Here is a 24,447-nt window from a genome sequence, read left to right on the forward strand (position 1 = left end):
AGCGAGACACTCTCCACACCTTATCCAGCATGCCAAATGCAGCGCATCCCTTGGATATACGGTTATCGATGTCGGCTGCTGACCCGTCTGTTTTGGAGATAATGCTCCCCAGGTAGCAGAATTCATCTACATCTTCCAAGGGTGTGCTGACAATTTGAAGAGCTTACGATTCGCTGGTGTTGATGCGCATAACTTTAGTCTTCACCATATTGATTTTTAGTCCAGTTTGTGCTGCGGCCTCGCTCACCGCACGAATTTTTGCTGATATGTGCGAATATTTATGCGACAGCAGACATATGAGTTAAATTTTCATTTATTTATTTGAGTTTTTAAAAATTATTGCGTGGACAGGAGTCCACGTCTTTTCTGTTTATTGTTCACTTAAAAACTAACTTTACAAAATATTCTTACTTCTATATTACAACTAGAATTTGGCCAGGTCACGTTGCATCAGCATGTGCTGGGAAAATTCGTAAGTTTGGGAAATGCACGGTCAGCGCTTTAGTCTTGCGCGTGTGGTGTCGTTTACCCGTGAGACGCAACTTTGTGATATGTTCACAATATGATACATGATATGTTTTCAACGTTTAATGTGTTAACTATCCCCCTCTTAAGAATGATCGTCCTCGATTATTAAAAGTAAGGTAGGTCATTGAATTTAATAAAAGTTGGGGGTATATTGCCATTACGAGGTAAGGTTGTTATACCAATATCTGATGGAATTTCCTGCTTCTTCTCAACGTATTCAATCTTAATGGATTTACGTCTAAGAAGGATAATTGATATGACTGTTAGCGCTATGACTATAGCGATTGTAAATGTTCCAATAGAGAGTGTAGTATTTCTCAAATATTCAATCCGCTGGGTGTTGTTGATGTGTAGTTCTTGCAACATTTCTAATGAAAGTAGATTTATGTGCTTACTTTCGGCTGGTGAAAGCTGCATGATTGAGGGAATGGCTTCGAATGGTTGCGACGCAAAATTTCTATATAATCGGTTATTAATTTTTATCGATGAATTGTAGAATTTTATAATGTGTGTTCCATTTATTTGTTGGATAACATCATTAATTTCTATTTGTCCATTAAAGTTGTTTAGCAGAATAACGCCTGTTTGAATTTCTTCTATACTAGGTAATTTGTGACCTGGCATCGTTGTACAACTAGAGTTTAAACTACTTAATAATTTAGGTATACATTGATCTTTGCTTAAATCTAATAAATTATTTTTATTACATATTGATATGTCATTATATTTTTCGCAAGGCTTTCGGATGCCATATGTTGCGTTTTTAATTTTTAAAATTTCTTCAAATTCAATGTTTAGTACAATATTGTTTTGTTTTTTTTACTGGTCTTAAAATAATTTTTCTAAAGGCTTCACTTTTTGTGAGTGGTATTTTTACCATATAAACGATTATCATATCTTTACTTAATACATTTATTTTTGAAAATTCTAACGCTTCCTCTGCGTTGTTAAAAGGCATTTCATCTTTTTTAAGTTCATCTAAAGCAATTTTAACTTCATTTTTATTTAATATTACAGTGTTTAAAATGTTTCCTTTTGCCCATTGTATGGCGTATTTGATATTTATTAATTCATCCTTAATTAGTCTTATTTTGCTTTGTAAATCTATTACTACCTCATCTATTATATTATTACTTTTTTTTATAGCATTTGAAATTAAATTCGTTATAGAAGTTATATTATTTAACCTTTTACTAAACAGTTCATTTATTACTGTTTGTTTATTATTATTTTCATTTAAGTTCAGAAGGTTATTATTAATAATTTCTAGGTCGTCGTGGTCTGGTGATCCTGCAAGATACTTCCACGCGGTGCCTAGTAAATTGATAGATCTTGGATTACGGGATTTACTTATTGGTTTAAGGGTTTCTAGGATTTCAAGGGTTTGGTTGGTTTCATGTTTAAGGATTGGATAAAGGAAACTGTCCTTTGGTAGTTTTTCGGTTATGTGGTTATGAATGTCCGTCAAAAGTATTTCGTATTTTTTTAAGTCAATCAGATGAACGAGTCGAAAGGTGCCATCCTGAATTTTGGCAAGTCCATTGTTAATGGTCACTAAGTAGGAGTTGGAGTAGTCCAAGATTTCCACCTCGCCGTTAATAATTCGGAGGAGATGAATCCTGTAATTGGAAGGTAGATCATCCCTTTTAAATTTATATCGTTGGCCTATGGCATTTTATAACGATTTTTTCCTATTACCTAAAGATCGAAAGCCTATGGCATTTTTAACGATTTTTTTCTTATTATCTAAAGATCGAAAGCCTATGGCATTTTTAACGATTTTTTCCTATCATCTAAAGATCGAAAGCCTATGGCATTTTTAACGATTTTTTTCCTATTATCCATTATACTAATTACTTTTAATTTTAATGGAATTTAATTTTGTTGAAATTAATTAAATTCGATAGATGTGAATTTAAATTAGCATGAGTTAAAACTTTGGTATAAATTCATATTTTTTTTTATAATTAAAAATAATCTTTTGTTTTTTGTTTTATGTGAACCAAGTACGACTAACTTCTGATGTTACTTTTGTGTACTATTCTTCCAGATTCGGTCAGTATTGTTGTGCTTCTGTCTTCCTTGACTGTTTCCTTTTTGTATTTTGGAGATATCTTTGATCCTAATCTTTTGTCGATTTTAATAAATACAATGTCTCCTTGCATATAAGTTTTTATTGATTTCCTTTTTTTATTGTGTTGGATTAAGTCCTTAGTTTGTTTTTCTTTAAGTTTATCAATGTTTTCCTGTCTTGCGCGCTCAAACTGTGTTGGGTCTGTGCTAACATTTCGTCCGAAAAATACTTCTATGGGTCTTTTTCCTGTCGTTGAATGTACCGTGTAATTGTATTCGTAAACTGCTCTGTCTAAAAGTTCGGGGAATGATGAGAAATGTCGTTCAACCTTCAGACATCTAATTATTTCTGTAAGTGTGGAGTGGAAACGTTCGATTTGTCCATTGACAGAACTTTTATATGGCGGAGTTTTATAGACTTGAATATTGAGAGTGTCCTCTATCATGAAACTTATTGATGCGGAATTAAGGGATTGCTCGTTGTCAATTACTATTGCTTTTGGGACACCAAATAGAAATAGTAATTCTCGAAGGGGCTCTTTTATGTCTTCAACTGCTTTTGAATTTATTATTCTAGTTTGAACATACTTGGAGAATTTATCTATTGCGGTAAGAACTAGATTTCTTTCGGTTATGTAAATGTCGATATGAAGAATATGTCCTGGATATTCAGGTATCGGGGTTTTCTTTAACTCGGGATTATTGGGATGTCGGTCATATTTATTTTCATTGCATATTGAGCATTCTCGTATTATATTTTTTATTTTTTTCGACATAGACGGGAAAAAGTAGTTATCTAAAATTTGAATTTTATTTTCACAGCTATTTCTGTGTGCTCTTCGATGAGTTTTTATTATGATTTCCTGTTGTTGATGTCCTGTACTTGGATTTGGGTGAATCTGATTTTGTAGTTTCTAAAGTGAATTGGATAAATATTTTGAATTTTGCCCATGATTGATTCATCTGTTTTTATGCAGTTTATCACGGTAGGATTTAAATATCTTTTCAGGAGGTTTATAAGTTTTGTGGTATCATAATTCGTTTCTTCTATTATGTGCCTGTGGTACGTCGGGGAAACTATTTTAAACTGGTATGTAGACGTTGGACCTATATTTAAAATAATTTGATTTTTAAATACGTTAACGGGTACTTCGACACTAGGAATTCGGTCATGGGATGAACTGTCGCTACTATGGCAAGTAACTGTTGAGAGGGCATTACATCCTGTTTTTGGAGGCCTGGAGAGTGCGTCGGCAACTACGTTGGTTTTTCCTGGTTTATACTTTAGTTCATAGTTATATTCCTCAAGGATACATTTCCACCTTTTCATTTTTGCGTTGTTGTTTTTATTACTCAACGCAAACGTCAATGGTTGATGATCCGTAAAGATTACCACTTTTGGTGAACCGTATAAGTAATTTCTAAACGTATTAATTGCCCATATTATTGCCAGCATTTCTTTTTCGTTTGCGGCATAATTCTCTTCGGCTTTATTTAGTGATCGTGAAATGTATGAAATGGGTTTTCCTGACTGTTCGAGAACAGCTCCTAATGCGTAGTTAGATGCGTCAGTCGTGAGGTGAAAGTCCTGTTTAAAATCTGGATATGCCAATACCACTTCTTGAGAAACAAGAGAAGATTTTATTTTGTTGAAGGCTTGTAATGCTGCGCTATCAAATTTAATTTCCTTTTTTTAGATGCGTTTTTGGACACGTGTCCATCCTCCCCTCTTAAGAGCGAAGTCAGGGGTTTCGCTAGTTTAGCGTAATCCTTGATGAAGCGGCGATAGTAGCCGGAAAGTCCAAGGAAAGATCTTAAATCTTTCAAATTTTTCGGACATGGGAAATTTCGGATTGCTTCCACTTTAGAAGGATTTGTTTTTATACCGTTTGGTGAAATGATGAAGCCTAGAAATTCGACTTCTTTTCGAAAAAATTCGCATTTGTCCAACTGCACTTTCATATTAGCATTTTCGAGAGTCTGAAAGACTTTTTCGATATTTTGGACGTGCGTTTCTTCATTTTCGCCGAACACTATTATGTCATCAATATAGACATAACAAATTTTTCCAATGTGTTCCCTTAGAATATCATCTAAGGCTCGCTGGAAAATGGAGGGCGCATTTTTCAGCCCGAACGGGAGTCGTGTAAACTCATATTTGCCATTATTGACAGAAAAGGCTGTTTTCTCAATATCGGATTTCTTTAAAGGAATTTGATGGAATCCGCTTTTGAGATCTAATACGGAGAAATATTTATTATTTCCTAATTGCGCAATAATTTCGTTTATTTCTGGTATTGGGTATCTGTCAGTAATAGTTACGTGGTTTAATTTTCTATAGTCAATTACGAGTCTAAATTTTTTTTGTCCGGATGCGTCTAATTTCTTTGGAACTACCCATACAGGAGAATTGTACGGGGAACGCGATGGCCTTATTATACCATCTTCTAATAGTGTTTGAATTTCATTGTTGACAAATTCTCTCACTCCTACGGGATACGGATAGTATTTTGTATATACAGGGGTGTCTGAAGAAGTTCGTATCTCACCTATTACTGTTGTAGTGTAAGTTAACTTTTCATTTGGGTCGGTAAATAGCTGTTTGTACCTTTGTGTAAATTGCTGCATTTTAAGTTTCTGCGAAGGTGTCATATGTTCGGTTCTAACGCCGATTTTGTTTACTGTAGGGGAAAGCATTTGCTTAATTTTGACTTCTTTGCCATTGCCGAATTTAATGATGTCATCATGAACATTAATGGTCGCGTGAAGTTTTTTTGAGGCTATCGTTGCCGATAATACCATCAAATGACTTCAAACCGGGTAAAATAAAAAATTTCAGGTTTGTGTTTCCGAACATGTTAATAATTGTATTGTGAGTTATTTCAATTTGGCCTGCTATCGAATTTGCGAAAAAGGGTTTTTCGTTGGGGATGGGTTTTGCTACGAGCTGCGGTTGGATATAATTTTTACTTGATCCTGTGTCTATTAAAATTCTTCGTTTTAAATTCGATGTAGGGTAACGAAGAACTCTTCATCCTAAAAAATTTACGTCAATATAGTCTTCACGGTCTTCAAAATATTCCTGAGGTTGTTGGTCGTATGATGTGTCAGTAATTTGGTATTCGTCAAAGTCTGAAGTATATTCTGTCCTGTATTTCTGGTCGTCTAAGGTGCATTTCGGTTCTTCTACTCCTGCTCTGATATGGAAGTTCCTCTGTTGTTTGAGGGGTACTTGGTGAGAAAAGTTTGATGGCCTTTTCTCAGTTGGTCTGTTAAAAGTAGGTTTATTTATATAGTTCACGTTCCTACTATGGATAGAACGGTCGATGTCCATTGGCTCTGGACGGGGTTGTGGCTTCGGAGCAACTGGTCTGAATGGCTGCGCTTGACGGTTGTTTTGCCAAGGTTGTTGAAAAATTCGGTTTTGTTGGGGAGTCTGTTGATAGTTTCTGGGTGGTTGTTGGTAATATTGAGGAGGGTGTTGGTATTGTGGCTGTGCACGTGGTCCTGGAATGTATGCGAGTTGTGGGAAGAATGGCTGGGGTTTGCCAAGGTGTCTCCTTGGTGGAAGTGGTGGTGGGTTTACATTAAACCTTCGCATAGCGCTTGGTTGGGTGAATGCGTAGCTGCTGCGAGCAACTTGGTTTTCCAATTTAAGACACAAGTGTAGTGCCTGAGGAAGATCCTCGGGTTCTTTCATTCCCAGGAGTCTAGGGAGGTCTCCTTTGAGTCCTCGTATAAAAGTATCTAAGGCTTTATGCCTGTAAGTCTGCGTCAGCAGTGTCAAGGATTCTTGGCTCATTTCGAGGCTACTCAACTTATTGAGAATGAGGGATAAGTGAATGTAAACGTTTTGGTAGAATTCTTGTATAGTCCCGTTTCCTTGAATTAGGGACGTCAGTTGACATTCAAGAGTTGTGATATCTCTTTTGTCAGCATAGTGTAGAGTAAGGCATCTGGATATTGCCTTCCAGTCTAGGGGAGTGCTGTACGACTCCAATGCGATGTCGGCATTACCAACAATTTTGTTTCGCACAACGGACAGGATTCCGTAGTATTTTGGGGTACCTCTAAAGGATTCGTAGATTTTCAAAACCCTGTCTACACTTTTCTTCCAGGAGCTGAATTCTCCTGGATTCCCATTAAATTCTCGCAGGCTACGGACTATGTCCGGTATTTTATCTAAGTCGGAAAGTTGTCCGCGATGTTCTGGTCTTATCGTCTCGTCCGTGGCATTTGTTAATTCAGAATTTGGGTTTAGTCGTCCTTCTTCCCTAATTACCCTAGTCACAATGGAAGTGATTAATTGCTCTAACTTAGGATTGCCGCTCGAAGCTGGTCTGTCCGTATTAGAAGCAGATGGGGGGGGTGTTTGGGAAGATGGGTTTCCAAGGATGCTTGGTCTAATCATTTTTAAATTTTTATTTTTTATTATTTTTTCCTATATACAATTTTCCTTGATTGTTTAAAAATTTGTTTAGCTTGTTTTAAATCCTAGAAATTATTCAATAGGTTTTGTTATTATTTGATATTTATGTAACCTCTTCTGGGAAGAGGGCCCTTTATACTCCGGAGGGTCCGTATAAGGATTCGCGGAATTAGGGTTGTGTTATAAGTTTGAGGATCTCTTAAGTGCCTCAACTTTGTTATATTTTGTTATGGTTTTACAATCTGTTATCGCTTTATTATTCTTATCCTTATTATATTTAAAAACTTTCCTAATACTAGGATTTCTATCAATCAAATGCTATTTTTAGTTATCTAGTTAGATTTGATCACTATCACTATCAATTCAATTAATTTCTTTATTTTTAAAACTTAATTTCAAATGTTAAGTTAATCCATTTAATACACAAATTTTTTCCTCACTTAATCACTATAACCCTTTTTTTCAAATCAATTTAATTATTTTTCATCCTTTTCAATAAAAATTTTTCTTAATGTTTAACACTTTTCCTTTCTTTTATTTTATTTTTAAAGTAAGTAAGTAAATATTTTTAAAGTATATTTAGTATATAATCTTAACTTTATTGCTTACGATATTAGTATAATCGGGGTCAGCAGCATCTCCTTTCTGGTTGGGAGTCCTGTGGTGCGGGCAAAGCGGCTTGGCATTCACTGCCGTCCTTTTCCTCTGCAGTCCTGCAGTTACTTAGGGGCCTCGTTCTCTGCTCCTGATGACCGGTTCCGCTTTTTGTTTTTGAAGGTGGCACTGCAGCTAATTTCTTTTTAGGTGGCTGGCCGTAATCAAAAAGGTATATTTCACCTAATTAAACGTGTCACTATTAGTATTTTTGCGTATAAATTTTCGATTTAACGTCGCGGTATACTACTAGCTTTTCACTCGTGTTAATTTTCGGTTTTAATACTTTTCGCGGAATTTAAACCGGTCCCTGCTCGGGCGCCAGTTAAATTTTCATTTATTTATTTGAGTTTTTAAAAATTATTGCGTGGACAGGAGTCCACGTCTTTTCTGTTTATTGTTCACTTAAAAACTAACTTTACAAAATATTCTTACTTCTATATTACAACTAGAATTTGGCCAGGTCACGTTGCATCAGCATGTGCTGGGAAAATTCGTAAGTTTGGGAAATGCACGGTCAGCGCTTTAGTCTTGCGCGTGTGGTGTCGTTTACCCGTGAGACGCAACTTTGTGATATGTTCACAATATGATACATGATATGTTTTCAACGTTTAATGTGTTAACTTATGTCGTCAGCATAGTCTAAATCCTCCAGGTGGCCACACACACCCCAGGATATGCCTTTGTTAGTCGCACAGGCTTGCCGCATTACTAAATCCAGAACTAAATTGAAAAGCAGCGGAGATAGTACGCAACCCTGACTCACACCGGTTTGCACCTCCACCCCGTTACTTAGAACGTTTTCGTGTTTGACGCGACAGCAAGCGCACGCGTGCAGCTCTTTGATGATATTGATTATTTTTTCAGGTACTCCTTTGCAGGCGAACGCTTTCCAGATAGCTTCGCGCTTAAGAGTATCGAAAGCTTTCCCGAAGTCGATGAATCATAAGTAAAGAGGCGTTCGCCACTCCACCGACTGCTCCCCGACTACTCGCAAGGTGTTAACATGATCAACGCACGCGCAATGTGGGCGAAAGCCGGCTTGGATAGCCCGACCATGACGAGGTGAGAATAGCGATAACGTGGCTACAGAACAACAAAGCCGCGGGCGCCGACGGACTGCCGGCTAAGCTATTCAAACATGGCGGCGAGAAGCTGGTGAGGTGCATGCATCACCTTCTATGCCAAATATGGTCGGATGAAAGCGTGCCTGTCGATTGGTATTTAAGTGTGCTCTTCCCAGTCCACGAAACCAAGAAGGGCGATCCTGCAATCTGTGGCAATTATCGTGGGACTAGTCTTCTAAATATCGCCTATAAGGTTCTAGCGAGCGTATTGTGTGAAAGGCTGAAGCCCACCGTCAACCAACTGATTGGTCTTTATCACTGAGGCTTTAGACCTGGAAAGTTCACCATCGACCAGATATTCACAATACACCAAGCCTTGGAAAAGACCCATGAAAGGCGAATTGACACACACCATTTTTTCGTGATTTCGAAGTTGCATTCGGCAGTATGAAAGAGTTACCTAATGCCGCGATGTCTGAATTTGGTATCCCCACAAAACCAATACGGCTTTACAAGATGACGTTGCTCAATACCAGCAGCGCCGTCAGAATTGGGAAGGACCTCTCCGAGCCGTTTGATACCAAACGAGGTTTCAGACAGGGTGACTCGCTGTGGTGTGACTTCTTTAACCTGATGTTGGAGAGGATCGTACGAGCTGCAGAACTTAATCGCTCAGGTACAATTTTTTATAAGATATCGATATCATCGGCCTTAACAACCGCGCTGTTAGTTCTGCCTTCTCCAAACTGGATAAAGAGGCAAAGCGAATGGATCTGGTGGTAAACGAGGACAAAACGAAGTACCTCCTGTCTTCAAACACACAGTCGGCGCACTCGCGTGTCGGCACCCACGTCTCTGTAGACAGTTATAATTTCGAGGTTGTAAAGGTCTTCGTGTATTTAGGAACCAGCATTAACACCGATAATAATGTCAGCCTTGAAAGCCAACGTAGAATCTCTCCTGGCAACAAGTGCTACTTTGGACTAAGTAAACAAATGAGTAGTAAAGTCCTCTCTCGACAAACCAAACTAACACACTACAAGGCTTCTCATAATGCCTGTCCTAAGGTATGGCGCAGAAGCGTGGACGATGACAACATCCGATGAAGCGACGCTTGGAGTGTTCGAAAGAAAGATTCTGCGTAAGATTTTGGAACCGTTTCACGTTCGTAGGCGATGAAACAATGAGGTGGATGAACTTTTCGGTGAATAAAGATCTAGCGGCCACGTTGGCTGGATCATGTCGTCCGAACGGATGCAAAGGCTCCGGCTCAGAAAGTATTCTATCCGCTGGTGGTAGCAGAGGAAGAGGAAGGCCTCCTCTGCGTTGGACAGATCAGGTGGACTTGACTTCACTTGGTGTGTCGAATTGGCGCCGGTTAGCACGAGACCAAAATCGCGTAAGCGGTTATCGCAGCGGTCAAGAGGAGAAAGACAAATGTCTCTTTAAGGATATCTGGCGAAAAAGTTTGGAACTTTTTACTTCATCAGAATTAAAAACACTAAATATAAGAATAAATAAGAAATAAAAGAAACATTTGTAAACTTCAATACGAAAGCGTCGTCTTACAAATACAAACACCAATAAAGACGCATGGATGCAAAAGCTTAAAAAATTCGCAACTCCAAAAATCTTACACATGCAAATCATGTTGCTATCGAAAAAAGCCAGCAAATATTTAACCACTAGAGTAACAGTACAAATGTACAAAAAACTAACTGTTAGGCAAAACACATACCTACACATTTACACACACATATGCATGTGGGTATAGTCGCTTCGGTGTTGGCGTTGCTGCACGTAAATGGGCTTAGCACGTTTGAGCGCAAAGCCATGGCTTTATTAGCCAAGAAAAATGACAAAGCTAGAACAACACGTAATCGTATGTTTTATTTTATAGCAGCACTGCCAACAACAAATTCGAATAAGGAAATAAAACGTAAAATGACAAAATACATAGTTCATGGAGAGGGTTTTGGGGAGAAAATAAGAGGAAACAAAAAGAAAACTATGCGCTTTGGCAGTTGTTGTAGTGCCAGTCACAGAAAATCCAGACGACTGAAACAGGTGTGGCAACTGAGCCAATTGCAATACTATTTTGGACGCCAATGCTACTTTTGGCAATGGCATAGCATTACTCACACACACACCCCCACAACAGTAACAACACACAACAGGCAAACAAAATCATCTTAACGCATGTGACAACATTTGCTATGTGGCAGTTGCATTGATAATGGAGCGTTGAGCGCGTGTGGAATGTGTGGCACGTTGCTTTCACGTGCATGCAGCAACAACACAGAAGACGGAGTAAAAAATAAAAGTTACCAGCAATTTGACAGTTGAAGTTGCACTTATGCCACAAGCAATTTTTGTGCATGCGTATGCGTTTTAGTATTTATTGCGGTAGGGGCGAGGCTGTATGGGTTCTGAACCCCAGAATGTGGTATCTTAGATATGCATAGGTACGCAGAAATGATTACCTTTAGTTACCTTTCATGTGTTTCAGAATGCAGTAGTTCAAAAAATGTATACAAGTCTTGAGTCGCAATGATAAAATTGTGCGAATTAGGTTAGGAATTACTGGCTCTGCCCCGCAGATTAACGCAGATTAACAATGGCTCATATAGGGCTTCAATATTTTGACAAGTTTCGCTATTTATTTATTTTTTAATTTATATTATTACAAATATGGTTCATCCTATAATATAGTCCATATTAATCTAAATTTTGGACAATATTTATGAAAATTCCACAAAGTTACATCAAAATTTTTAATCAGAACAAAAAAAAATTGGTATGCAGTTTTATAGTCCATTAAGTAGCACTTTAGTATAACAGAAGAAAAGGATGGCCTCTGCTGCGTTGGAAAGATCAGGTGGAAAGGACCTGCCTTCATTTGGTGTTTACAACTAGTGCCGGTTAGCGCGATCGTCAAAATCGGTGGTCTAGAAATTTAAAAAAATCAGCTTTGGTTTCTTCGACATTTCGAAATTGTATCATCTTAAGAATATACTGTGTGCGGAAATTCCCAATACTATAGCTTGTATAGCCCATTAACTAGGTAGATAGCGGTCCGCGCGCTCCTGTACCTCGAACTGTAAACTCATTTATCTCGAAACGACTTCTTCGGCCTGGTGTTGTAAAAAACAAAAAATAATCAACCGAATCCTCCGAAATTTTAATATGTTGTTCCCCACATCAATGGCTATCGCCCCTACTAGAATTATTTCGTTTTTTTTATTACGAACTGAAAAAAAAAATGATTTTTAGAGTGTGAAATTTAAAACCGCGGCATTTTGCCAATTTCTTGTTGTTGTTGTAGTACGTGACATAGCTACAGTCATTCTGATACACATTTGTTTTTGTGTTTCAGATGAATAGAAGGGCCAAAATAGGCAACAACGTCCACGTCGGGGAGAGGCAAATTCAGCGCCATTTTTAAGATTATTAAAATTAAAAAAATATTGTTTTCCTTTTTATATGTAAAAGAAGTTAAATAAAAAGCTAAAAAAATTTAAATCTCGTTTTCCATTTTTTTTTTCTTTGTAAAAAAACTCCGGAATATAACCTAAATTTTCGAGCTCTGGACCAGCGGGACCCATTAAGCGGTTATCGCACCTACCAAGAAGTAGAAGAAATTTAAAATTGGCTCAAAATACTTGTCGATTTTTGATAATTGTTTTCTTTGACGGTGTTGCTTTTATTTCCTCTTAAAAAAATCATGTATTTGCTATATGGAGAAAAAGTGGAGCTCCGTCAACAAAAAAAAAAATACCAGTCTAACGGTTAGACGCGATAGAAGTGAAACCTTCCGTAAAACAAACTGAGAGAGAATGAGACGAAAGCATCATTAGGAGCGGGATAATTATAGGTTCATTATAATATTGCTATAAAGTTCATATTTTATTTTCTTCATTTTATTATTATTCATCCTCCATGTTTTCAATTTCAACAAATGATGCGAGTGGCTTATGATAGCTAAAATATGATACAAATGCTTTGGTTTCGATGTTGTCAACATGTCTTTTAAATACCGCGTCAATTGTTGTTTTTGATCTCATTCTCTCTCAGTTTGTTCTACGGAAGGTTTCACTTCTATTGCGTCTAACCGTTAGACTAGTATTTTTTTGTTTTTTTTTTCTGTCGAAATTCACGACACTTTTCTGCATTATTTTTCGGCATAACTGCGGTAAATATTTAAAAATGAAAATATTTACGAATATAAAAATACGGACGCAATACAGCACACGCAGTTGCTATTATGAGCGTCGTAACGCGTATAATACACAGACGTACTAACATACACGCAAACATTCGTAGGACGCTTGGTTTGAATTTTTTATACATATGTATGTATGCTATACTATGGCCTAGCCTATGTACGTACATACATATTTGTGTTCTGAACTTCCAGCAAAACAATGCTTATTAATATACACATATGCATTTACATACAACCGCACACACAGGCCACTCACTTTATTCCTGTAAATGCGTATGTCGTCCAAAGCTAAAATTCTATGCCTAGCGACTACAAGAACAAAATGCATTAATAGGCGCAGGCGTAGCGGCCATCATCCTAGTTGCCATAGCGCTGAACAGTCGCGGCGGCGCCGAACAGTTTCAACTATTGTACTGTGCAACAAAAACTCATCATCAAAAAATTGATTTATAAATTCGAGCTCATAGTTCTAAGAGCAAGTACTATCATTCATAAAACGAGCCGCCCATATGCTAATTTTCTCGACAATTCGAAAATAGTCAATATTGGAATATTTCGCGTAGAATTATTTGCCAATATTCAATTTTTGTCAAGTCGAGTGCCCGCGGCTCCGTAAATATGTTTGCACCCATATATGTATGTAAATATATGTTTCTAAATGCTCGACAACCGCAGTTGCCTGTTCAAGGTTACTGTACATTAGGCCGGGTCGATTTGTGGGAAGGCAAAAAAATCGCCCATTGCTCTGTGAAAAATCATATTCTAGGGATCAGAATAAGAAATTTTGCCGAAGGAACCATACCTCTAAAACGATTTCTGATGTCCCCCAATATGGGTCGAACTTTTTAGTTTCTTTTCTATAACTCACATTCATTCATTTACATATGTTCTGACTAAATAAATTTCTTAAGAGAAAAAAATAGATAATATTATAAATAAATAAAAATAAAGAAAAAACATAGCCATTTAGCTGATTTTTTCATGTAAAGGCCAAAAATGGTGATATTTTGAAATTGGGGGACATCAGAATTCGTTTTAGAGGTATGGTTCCTTCGGCAAAGTTTCTTATTTTTATCCCTAGAATACGATTTTCATAGAGCAATGAGCGATTTTTAAATCGACCCGCCCTACTGTACATGCAATGCTGTGCCTATGAATGTGCGCTGTGCCTATGAATGCGCGCTAGATTTCTTGCGAAATTTTACCGTATGTTTTGCTGTGGCGAGGCACATATGTACATACACACAACATATATACATATGTATATCCGCATATATACATACATATATAAATTCACAAATTTAAATTTGCTTATGCCATCCTTCTGTGTGCCTGGTAATGAAGCATTTTCTATACATACATATATATACGTATATCTTTTTTCTTCTTCTTTTTGGTGTCGCTTTTTCGTTTCATCGAGTCTCAAATCACTCCCAACGATTCTAAAGAAGTTTTCACTTCAAAAAAAAATTCGACGAATTCAACCGGATTTTCGAGCAACTTTAAACTTCCACATCATTACTAAAATTAAATGTGCTACAAAACTACGTATCTAATTTTTTTCTTAACCCTTCATTAGGCACGTGGTCTACAATCGTAGACCACTTCTTTTCAAAGGCGTGCAACTCCTTAAATTTGTCTCTTAAATTACCTAAGCTTTTTAATAGCTGTTTATAATTAATCTCTTTATCCAATTAGTGTATTCAGTGCGGATTTGACGTGCAGTTGTAAGTTTTATCAAGGTCTGAACAGTGCTGGTCTACATATGTAGACCACGTGACTAACGACGTTACTTTTTCTTGCGGCAATATTACTTGATATATTAAATATTTGAATTAAGTTCAGGTAAGTTTTGCTTATTTTTTTTTCAAAAGTGTGCCAATTTAATTAGTTTCAGATAATATTATGTCTGATTCCAAAAAAAAGACGATGGAAAGCAGCAAAAATCCTGAGGTATGGGAAAGATGGCTTTCCGAGCTATCAAGTAGTGAAGAAAGTGCTATGGATGAAGAAAACGAGACGGAGGTTGACGAAGATACGGATATCAATGTGAATGCTGCTGAAGAGAGTGACCACGAGACCGAATCGGAACTAGAAGGATCAAGCGGTGATGAAATTCTTTCAGACGATTATGGTGCATCTCATCCCCAAAATTTCTATTTAGGAGAAGACAATGTCACTAAGTGGAAGAAAACCAGACGCAATTTGCAAGTTCATACTCGTTCGCACAATATAATCAAACTTTTGCCGGGTACAAAAGGTAATGTACGCAATGTTGAAACAGAAACTGAGTGCCTAAATTTATTTGTGAATGATTCGGTTATAAGAATAATAACCGTTTCCACAAATTTGTATATTCAAAAAGTACGGGTTTACTTTCAAGAAGATAAAATGAATCAAGATGCAAGAGAAACCGATGACACCGAAATTCGCGCTTTCATTGGCATTTTGTTTTTGATTGGCGCTCTTAGAAGCTCGAGAAAAAATCTGGGACAATTCCCAAGGAAACGGGGTTGAATTGTGCTACCTAGCGATGAGCGAGAAACGGTTTCGATTTCTGATAAGATGCCTGCGATTTGATGACATCAATACAAGACATCAGAGAAGAGCAATTGATAAATTGGCGCCTATAAGAGAACTTTTTGAAGTATTCCTGGTCAACTTTTAAAGTAATTTTATTGGTAGTGAGTTTCTTACTGTGGATGAACAACTATATATTAGCATTTAGAGGACATTGCGCGTTTAAGCAATACATTAAAACTAAAAGCAAGGCAAGGCATTAAAACTTTCGCGATGGTGGATGCAAAAACGTATTACACTTTTAATTTGGAAACTTATGTGGGAACTCAGCCAGACGGACCATACAAACTTAGCAATAGTGCGGAAGGGATAACTCTTCGATTGGTAGAGCCAGTCGCAGGAACTAATTGCAATATTACTGGTGACAATTGGTTCAGCAGCTTATCGTTGGTTAATAATTTGCTAAAGAAAAAGCTTACATATTTGGGAACTGTGAGAAATAATAAACGCGAAGTTCCCAAAGAATTCCTTCCCAAGAAGAATCATAAAGAAAAGTCAAGTATTTTTGGTTTCCAAGAAAATTGTACACTAGTGTCGTACTGCCCGAAAAAAAAAACCGGTCACTGATCCTGATATCATCTATACACCATGATAACGCAATAGATGAGCAAACAAATGATGAAAAAAAATCAATTATGATAATCGATTATAATCACACAAAAATTGGTGTAGATCTTGTGGACCAATTATGTCAGAAATATAGTGTTGCAAGGAATACGTGTCGTTGGTCAATGGTAATATTTTACAATTTACTAAAGATCTCTGGTATAAACGCTTTTTGTGTATATAAAGCAAATAATCCCCAAAATAATATAAAACGGAGTGATTTTCTTGAAAAATGCGCTTGGTAACTCATTCGACCACAAATTGAAGTTAGATCAAAGAATCCTCGACTACCCAGGGAAATGAGGCAGCGAGCCCACAACCTTCTTGGCATCCCAAGCATTGCACCACAACCCACTCAACCACCAAGTAACTATGTCAGATGTTGTCATATTTGCCCTCGCAATCATCCCGAAAGTCGTGTACTAAATGCGGCAGATTTGCTTGCAAAAATCATATGAGGGAAAGCTGCACGGAATGTCTCAGTGAGGAAATATAAGCAGTTTTCAGAAACCACAACATATAAATTTTGTACCGAACTATTATTTTTTTATTTAAAGAAATTAATTTTACATATTTTTATTTTAAGTTTTACGAATAATAAAAACTCTTTTGTAAATCGTCCATTAGTTATAAGAAAAAACTTTTATGAATTGCAATAAATGTTAAAAAACACATACATTCATGTTTTTATTGAATTTACAGAAGATACACAAATATTTTAGTGAAAATATTAGTTTATATTCCTCACATTAAATCACAGAATATACTTATGAAGTATTATTAAGAAACACAAATGAATAACACTTTTAGTCATAATATTAAAATGGTCTACGATTGTAGACCACGTGCCTAACCACGTTACAAAAATCCACGTGCCTAACGAAGGGTTAATTCTGATTAAAAAGTGTAAAATTCAGATGAATATTGATACAATTTTTCCAATTTTCCTAATTTTTATATAAAGTTTGAAATTTGGATTCATATGGTTTTTGTTAGACAATGAGCTCTGATTTTGTAAGAGAAACATTAGGCCGCTTCGATTCGACAAGCATTAGGAAGTGACGAATAGATGAAACAACTGGTATAAATAAACATATCTTGTGCTATAAAAGAGCTGCCAAAATTACATATGTTTAAAAGCACTTATTGGGTATTGGTAAGACGACGTTCAAACGAAGAAACATTTGTTGCTTCAACTCGTTACTTGCGATGCTCGTGCTCTGTCCACACCCTTTGGACTCTCGTTCTTCTTAATGTTGTTGTTGACTTTAGACTAAAAACTAATAATTGCATGGTGTGTGAACACATTGGGAAAGGCAAAAGAGAATTCGAAAAGTTAAAGTAATATAGTAGAAGTCCTCCTTTATAAACGTGGTTTAATGAATGCCTCTTGAAGGAGAAAATAGTAGCGGCTATTCTGTTGCTTTCACATACAAATTTTTTGTCAAGTAAGAAGAGCCTAGAAATAGTGAGCAGGGATGGCGCCTGTTATTTCTATTTATTTTGAGCACTAAAAAAATAAAAAACAAATAGTAAAGACTGCTCAAATGCTGATTTGCTATAATTTTTCACAGGCTGCATTTCCCGTTCTCCAATATGAAGAAAAGGCTCGGTTGTAAGAAATTTGAATAAAGTAAGAGTACCACTGATAAAATCAATTACTACGCGTATTCTGACAGATGGTTCTACTTTATAGGAACGGCCTAAAGTTCTGTTCGGCCAAAGTCATATCAGCAGCATTATTTTAAAATTTATGTGAGTTTGAAGTTGCTAAAATAACAATAAAAAACATACTTTGAAGGGTTTGACAATATAATTGAAGAATATTTGAATAAAAGGATACATGAAAAAATTTCGACCAAAATATCGACTTTAAATTGTTTATAAAAACAAAACACAAATATCGGTGACAAAAAATCTTTGATTAATTACTAAAAAATATATTTAGGAAGCTCGTGTTAAAACTTGAGGCTAATCCGTTCAGCCGTTTTCAATTAATGTTGGTCACCGTGGTGAAAACACCATTTTGAGAAAAAAAAGAGGTTGTCTGTAAAGTCGGTTTACTGACGATAGTTTAACGTGATAACGTCATAAGAAAATACTGATTGAATGGTTGCATTTTCAAAAGAAAATTTTAATTTTATTTGTTTGATAGATATTTTGTATGGATATAGAGAATGAGTTAACATTAACATAACATAATATACTTTAACATAACATAACATAACATAACACAACACAACACAACACAACACAACACAACACAACACAACATAACATAACATAACATAACATAACATAACATAACATAACATAACATAACATAACATAACATAACATAACATAACATAACATAACATAACATAACATAACATAACATAACATAACATAACATAACATAACATAACATAACATAACATAACATAACATAACATAACATAACATAACATAACATAACATAACATAACATAACATAACATAACATAACATAACATAACATAACATAACATAACATAACATAACATAACATAACATAACATAACATAACATAACATAACATAACATAACATAACATAACATAACATAACATAACATAACATAACATAACATAACATAACATAACATAACATAACATAACATAACATAACATAACATAACATAACATAACATAACATAACATAACATAACATAACATAACATAACATAACATAACATAACATAACATAACATAACATAACATAACATAACATAACATAACATAACATAACATAACAATAGGTATGAAAACTACCCCGTATTAAAGCACTTATCAACAGCTTTCATTTGATACCCATATTGTACATACACAACCAAAGGTTACCCGGGTCCACGTTTTGACCTATATCTCGAGACCCCAGTCACGGAGCGGCATGAAAAATACTCTGTACTAAAGCATTCACCAACAGCTTCAATTTGATATCCATATTGTACAAACACATTCTAGGGTCCACGTTTTGGTCTCTATCTCGAGACCCTAGTCACGGAGCAGCATGAAAAATTCTCTGGACTAAAGCATTCACCAACAGCTTCTATTTGATACCCATATTGTACATACACATCCGAAGGTTACCCGGGTCCACGTTTTGACCTATATCTCGAGCAATATTTCCAAAATAAAATATAATCCATGTTACTCGTGGATGATGTAGCTTTCGAATGGTGAAAGAATTTTTAAAATCGGTCCAGTAGTTTTGAGCCTATTCATTACAAACAAACAAAGTTTTCCTCTTTATAATATTGGTATAGACAACATATCTTATAAGGTATATGGTAAATATTACCATACAGTTTTTCCTTCATATATAATAAAAAAATTAATAATTATAACATTAAAACAACAGGTATTATTAACAAACTTGGTTTTATTTTAAATTCTTCAAGTGAATCAAATTAATAATAATCAATAAGAAGGCATATGCAAATACAAATACGTGAATTTATATATGTACATTTGCGCATATACATACATACATATATACGCTCACTTAAGTAGGAGAGAGCAAGATGTCGAACGTTGCCGTTCGTTTGCTTTGTTTGCTTTGTCGTTCGTTCCGCCCTTTCGCTTGCAGTTCATTCAATGCAATGAGCAAGGTAACGGCAATGAGCAAGGTAACACTAATATGAGCAAGGTAACACTAATGAGCAAGGTAACACTAATATGAGCAAGGTAACACTAATGAGCAAGGTAACTACATATGAGCAAGGTAACACTAATGAGCAAGGCAACTACATATGAGCAAGGTAACGACACATTTTTTCGTGCGTGCAGCCTGTTAAATCGAATTATAAGACGTTATCACGTCAAAACGCGCTGCCGGTCTTTGTACTTTCAAGCACTCTGAAACGGCTTTTCAAATTTGAGTGTAACTTCGAAAATATTGACTGAAACAATATTAAATTTTCTGTGTGTATTCTTAAATACACGTACGTTAAGAAAATAAAATGAAAAAAAAACACTATATAAAGGGTGGTTAAATTTTAAGGGCCGATGCTGGGTATGAACTATACCAAAACGTTAAGTTTTTTTCTGCATTTCATTTGACATTTTTCAATTTCAGACTTGTTCAATTTTAACCATGGAAAGATACACAATCGAGCAACGCGTTAAAGTTATTCAGGCTTACTATGAGAACGGGCGTTCAAATCAAAATGCATATCGCGCACTTCGTGATTTTTCGGTCAATTTAATCGTCCAAATGTGCGTGCAATCGGAAAAACTGTGCAAAAGTTTGAGCAAACCAAGTCTGATGGAGATGTGAAAACATCAGTGCATGCTCGTACAGCTCCTACTGCAGAAAATATTGCTGCTGTTCGCGATAGTGTGGTTGAAGAGCCGCCCACCTCAACTCGTCGTCGTGCCCAACAATTGCACCTGTCACGCTCACCGTTGATGAACATTTTGCATAAAGACTTGCATTTACACGCTTACAAGGTGCAATTGATTCAAGAACTAAAGCCTCTTGACCATTTCAGTCGTCGTCAATGGTCAGAATGGTGGCAGGAAATGGCAACAGTGAATAACCTATTTTCGAAGAAAATCATCTCCAGTGATGAGCACATTTTCACCACAGTGGATTCGTCAATAAGCAAAATTGCCGCATTTGGGCGAATGATAATCCAAGAGTGATTGCCGAAAAACCAATGCATCCACAAAGAGTGACTGTTTAATGCGGATTATGGGTCGGCGACATCATTGGGCCGTATTTTTTCCAAAATGAGGCCAGCCAGGCAGTTGCTGAGAATAGTGTTCGCTATCGTGAGATGATAACGAACTTTTTATGGCCCGAATTGGAAGATATGAATGAGGACGATATGTGATTTCAACAGGACGGTGCCACTTGCCACACAGCTAACAAAACAATGGCTCTTTTGCGCGAAAAATTTGATGGCCGAATAGTCTCACGTCGCGGCGATGTCAATTCGCCGCCAAGATCATGTGATTTGACACCGTTGGACTTCTTTCTTTGGGGTTATTTGAAAGAAAAGGTGTACTTCGATAAGCCAGCAACAATTCAAGAGCTGAAGGATGAGCATAGAACCTCAATTATGCCTCAGCGTCATCGAAAATTTTGACCATCGGATGGAGGCGTGCCGCCGAGGCGCCCATTTGTCCGATATTTTATTCCATACGTAATTGAATCATACCAGTATTATCATAATAAAGAGAAATGACTATAATTTCCTAAAGAAATTGTCTTTTATTCAAAATCAACACCGGCCCCTGAAACTTTACCACCCTTTATAACCCCTTAAGCAGCGATGCAACCTCGAAACGAAGCAAAATGAAATATTGGTGTACTTATCTTTCCTGATGGATAAACATTTTTTTCTTTTTTCATTCTGTTTTCTATACTTTACAACTAGTTACGAACTAGTTTCTAACTAGTTACAAACTAGTTTTTGAGAGCTTTTTAATATATGGTTGCGAAAAAAAGACCAAAATGTACCACGTTCTCTATTAATATGTCTTCTTATTGATAATTAAATAAAGCTGATTCCTCCAGGAAACTATATTTTTTAACGCTTTATTGCAGTAAAGAGTTAAGATCTCAATCTTTGAAACTAATTTTTGGCTACTGCTCTGCATATGCAGATATAAATATACATCTGCATGTCGGTGGTTAGTATTTTTTTGTTTAAACTACTACTTAAGCTAGTTATTGTAGTTTTGATTGCGGTTGCTACTTTTACGGTTGCACACTTCACGTTAACGCTTGTCTCTTTGCACCATCAGGAAGAAAGAACATCATTTCTAGACGTTCACCAACTTTGAGGCATAATATTTTTTTAAAGTTTTCGTACCTTTTGTATGACAACAGTTTTCTTTTCATTGACACTTATGCTACAAATGTGTGGTATGAGACATTGGTAAGTTTGCCTTGGCCTTACTGGACAAATGGACAAACTCGTCTGATCTGTCTGGTATTTCATCTGCACATATATCAACATATACAATAGTGTACATAATTCGTGCGTGGATCCTTTAATAAATATGCTGCCGATCTTCTGCCCCGTGTGTGTGCCTCTGGATAGAAACGACAAAAATGGCGCACTGGGATGTAACACTCTATGAATTTTCTTTATTTAGTGGCACGCAACAGGAATAAGGAGCCTCAGATTATTTTTTCCTAGATAGCAGAAATTTTGAACACTCTCTGTAGGAAGAATATTTTCGAAGTTCAGAGTGCTTGAAAGTGCTTTTCAAACTTAAACGCGATTTTCTCAAAATGGTGTTTTCGAAGCCGGTGACCAATATTCCTCGAAAGCGTCAAAACCAATTAGTTCCAAATTTTAACACGGACTTCTTATGTATATTTTTTAGTAATTAATCGAAGTTATTTTTCAGCGATAAATATTTTTTTGTAATCAATTTAAGACCGAAAAACGATTTTTTTTTTTGAGAAACCGCCATTTTGTCAAAGAAAATTTATTTTGCTTATTCCTTCGACCAGTTACTAAATTCAACATTAGTTTAACGAAATATGTTTGGTTTTTTTAATTTCAGTTGATCCAGTTCAGAGGTGTTGTGGTCACCGCAAAATGTCTTTTTTGAGAGGAGCTCCCGGAGATCAGCTGTAGCTCCTTTCCAAATAAATATTTTTACTAATATGAAGTTGTAAAATACAGTTAAAAGATAAGATAATAAGTATACTAAATTCTTAGATCAATAAATTAAAAAATTTTCTCAGAAAAAATTCTGGAAAATTTGCTTTTTTTCGGCCTTCTTCTGTATTTAACCCCTTAATGTTGAATCTCACTTTGGGTGCCAGTGTCAATATAGTTAGATAGATGCGCATATCGTCGGCGTGATCGAGGCCGTTTAACTAGAGCCTGACATTTCCGCATTGTTAAAAATTACTAACAGTATTAAGGAGTCCCGGTGGTCTAGAACTTGAAAGTTTAGGGTATTTTCAGAAATTTTTTTTAGCAATAAACAAATCAAAAACGATATTTACGTTTCTGAAAAAGCCTCAAGTTCTTTTAAATAAAAAAAATAAAAAAAAATTAAATTTTTTTTTCAATTTTAATATTTAAAAAAAACGGCGAAAAATTGGACCGGATGGTGTTGTCCATTATGGTTCCTCTATTTATCTGAAACATAAAACCCAAAAACTTTATTAATCAATATGACTGTAACTATGTCCCGCACCAAGAATAAAAAAAAAGTGACAAAATGGCGTGGTTCTGAATTTTTAATCAAAAAAGTACGAAATATCATAATTAAAATAATAATATGGTTCTAGTACTTGCGATAGCCATTGATGTTGTGAACAACATATTAAAATTTCAGAGGATTCGGTTGAATATTTTTTGTTTTTTTTTTTTGACAACACCAGACCGAAGAAGTCGTTTCGAGATAAGCGAGTTTAAAGTTAGAAGTACAGGAGCGTGCGGACCGCTCTCTACCTAGTCAATGGGCTATAGAAGCTATAATATAGGGAATTTCCGCAAGAAAATTTCACAGTATATTCTTAAAACCCCATACTTTCGAAATATCGAGAAAACAAAAAATCGATTTTTTGAAATTTCTAGACCACCGGGTCCCCCTAAGAGAGTTGAAGAGTGTGGTCAGCCTTGTTTAACTCCAGGTTTTGCGGTTTTTCGATTGCTTAGTTATCCTTCATGCAGAATTCGCAATTCAGTTGCATTGCTGTGTATAAGTCCTGTCCATTTTTGAGTTTGAAGCAATTGTTTACAAGAATAAATCACTTAGAAATGTATTGAGAAGCCACTTCCAATAATTCTTCCAATTCTGTTTGCATCTGACAAGAGCCTTTATCAATTAGTGTCTCCAACCTTTGATAATTTTCCATCGAACTTCAACATAAAAATCACAGTGTTTTTACAAGTCTCTACACAAGAATCGAAAAGAAAAATGTAAGCCTCAGTCGCAGTTTTTTTTTTAGAATGGAAGCAAAAATCAAAACTTCCCGCGAGAATTTATCATAAAAACTGACATCTTTGACCGACAATGAATTTACCTTCGTAAGTTATACAGATTCACGATCCCGCGTTGTGGTTGTATTCACACTTGCCACTGGAGTCATCTATGGAAAATCGAAAAGTTATGTAGTATAAGAATGTATGTGTGCCATTACAAGTTCGGGCTGATACATTGCATGGGTTAAATGCAATAAATTCAAAATCTTTATAGCCCTAAAACTATTTATAGGATATCAGCAATACGCACAGCAACAATAGTCCCCAGAAAACATAAAGAAAATGTGCATTTTACGTGAGTGTCT

At 36.0% G+C, this 24,447-nt stretch overlaps 1 protein-coding gene across 1 annotated transcript in view; it reads left to right on the forward strand.

Annotated features, from left to right (window-relative positions):
• Positions 1 to 15,493, forward strand: part of LOC128855322 (uncharacterized) — a 54,471-nt gene extending 38,978 nt beyond the window's left edge. The window contains exons 3-4 of the mRNA XM_054090133.1: positions 14,903 to 15,236; positions 15,342 to 15,493. Of these exons, the coding sequence (XP_053946108.1) occupies positions 14,903 to 15,236; positions 15,342 to 15,493 (486 nt within the window). The remainder of the gene's footprint in view (positions 1 to 14,902; positions 15,237 to 15,341) is intronic.
• The last annotated feature ends 8,954 nt before the right edge of the window (positions 15,494 to 24,447 follow it).

This window comes from Anastrepha ludens, chromosome 2, assembly GCF_028408465.1.
Source record: "Anastrepha ludens isolate Willacy chromosome 2, idAnaLude1.1, whole genome shotgun sequence".
Classification (NCBI taxonomy): Eukaryota; Metazoa; Arthropoda; class Insecta; order Diptera; family Tephritidae; genus Anastrepha; species Anastrepha ludens.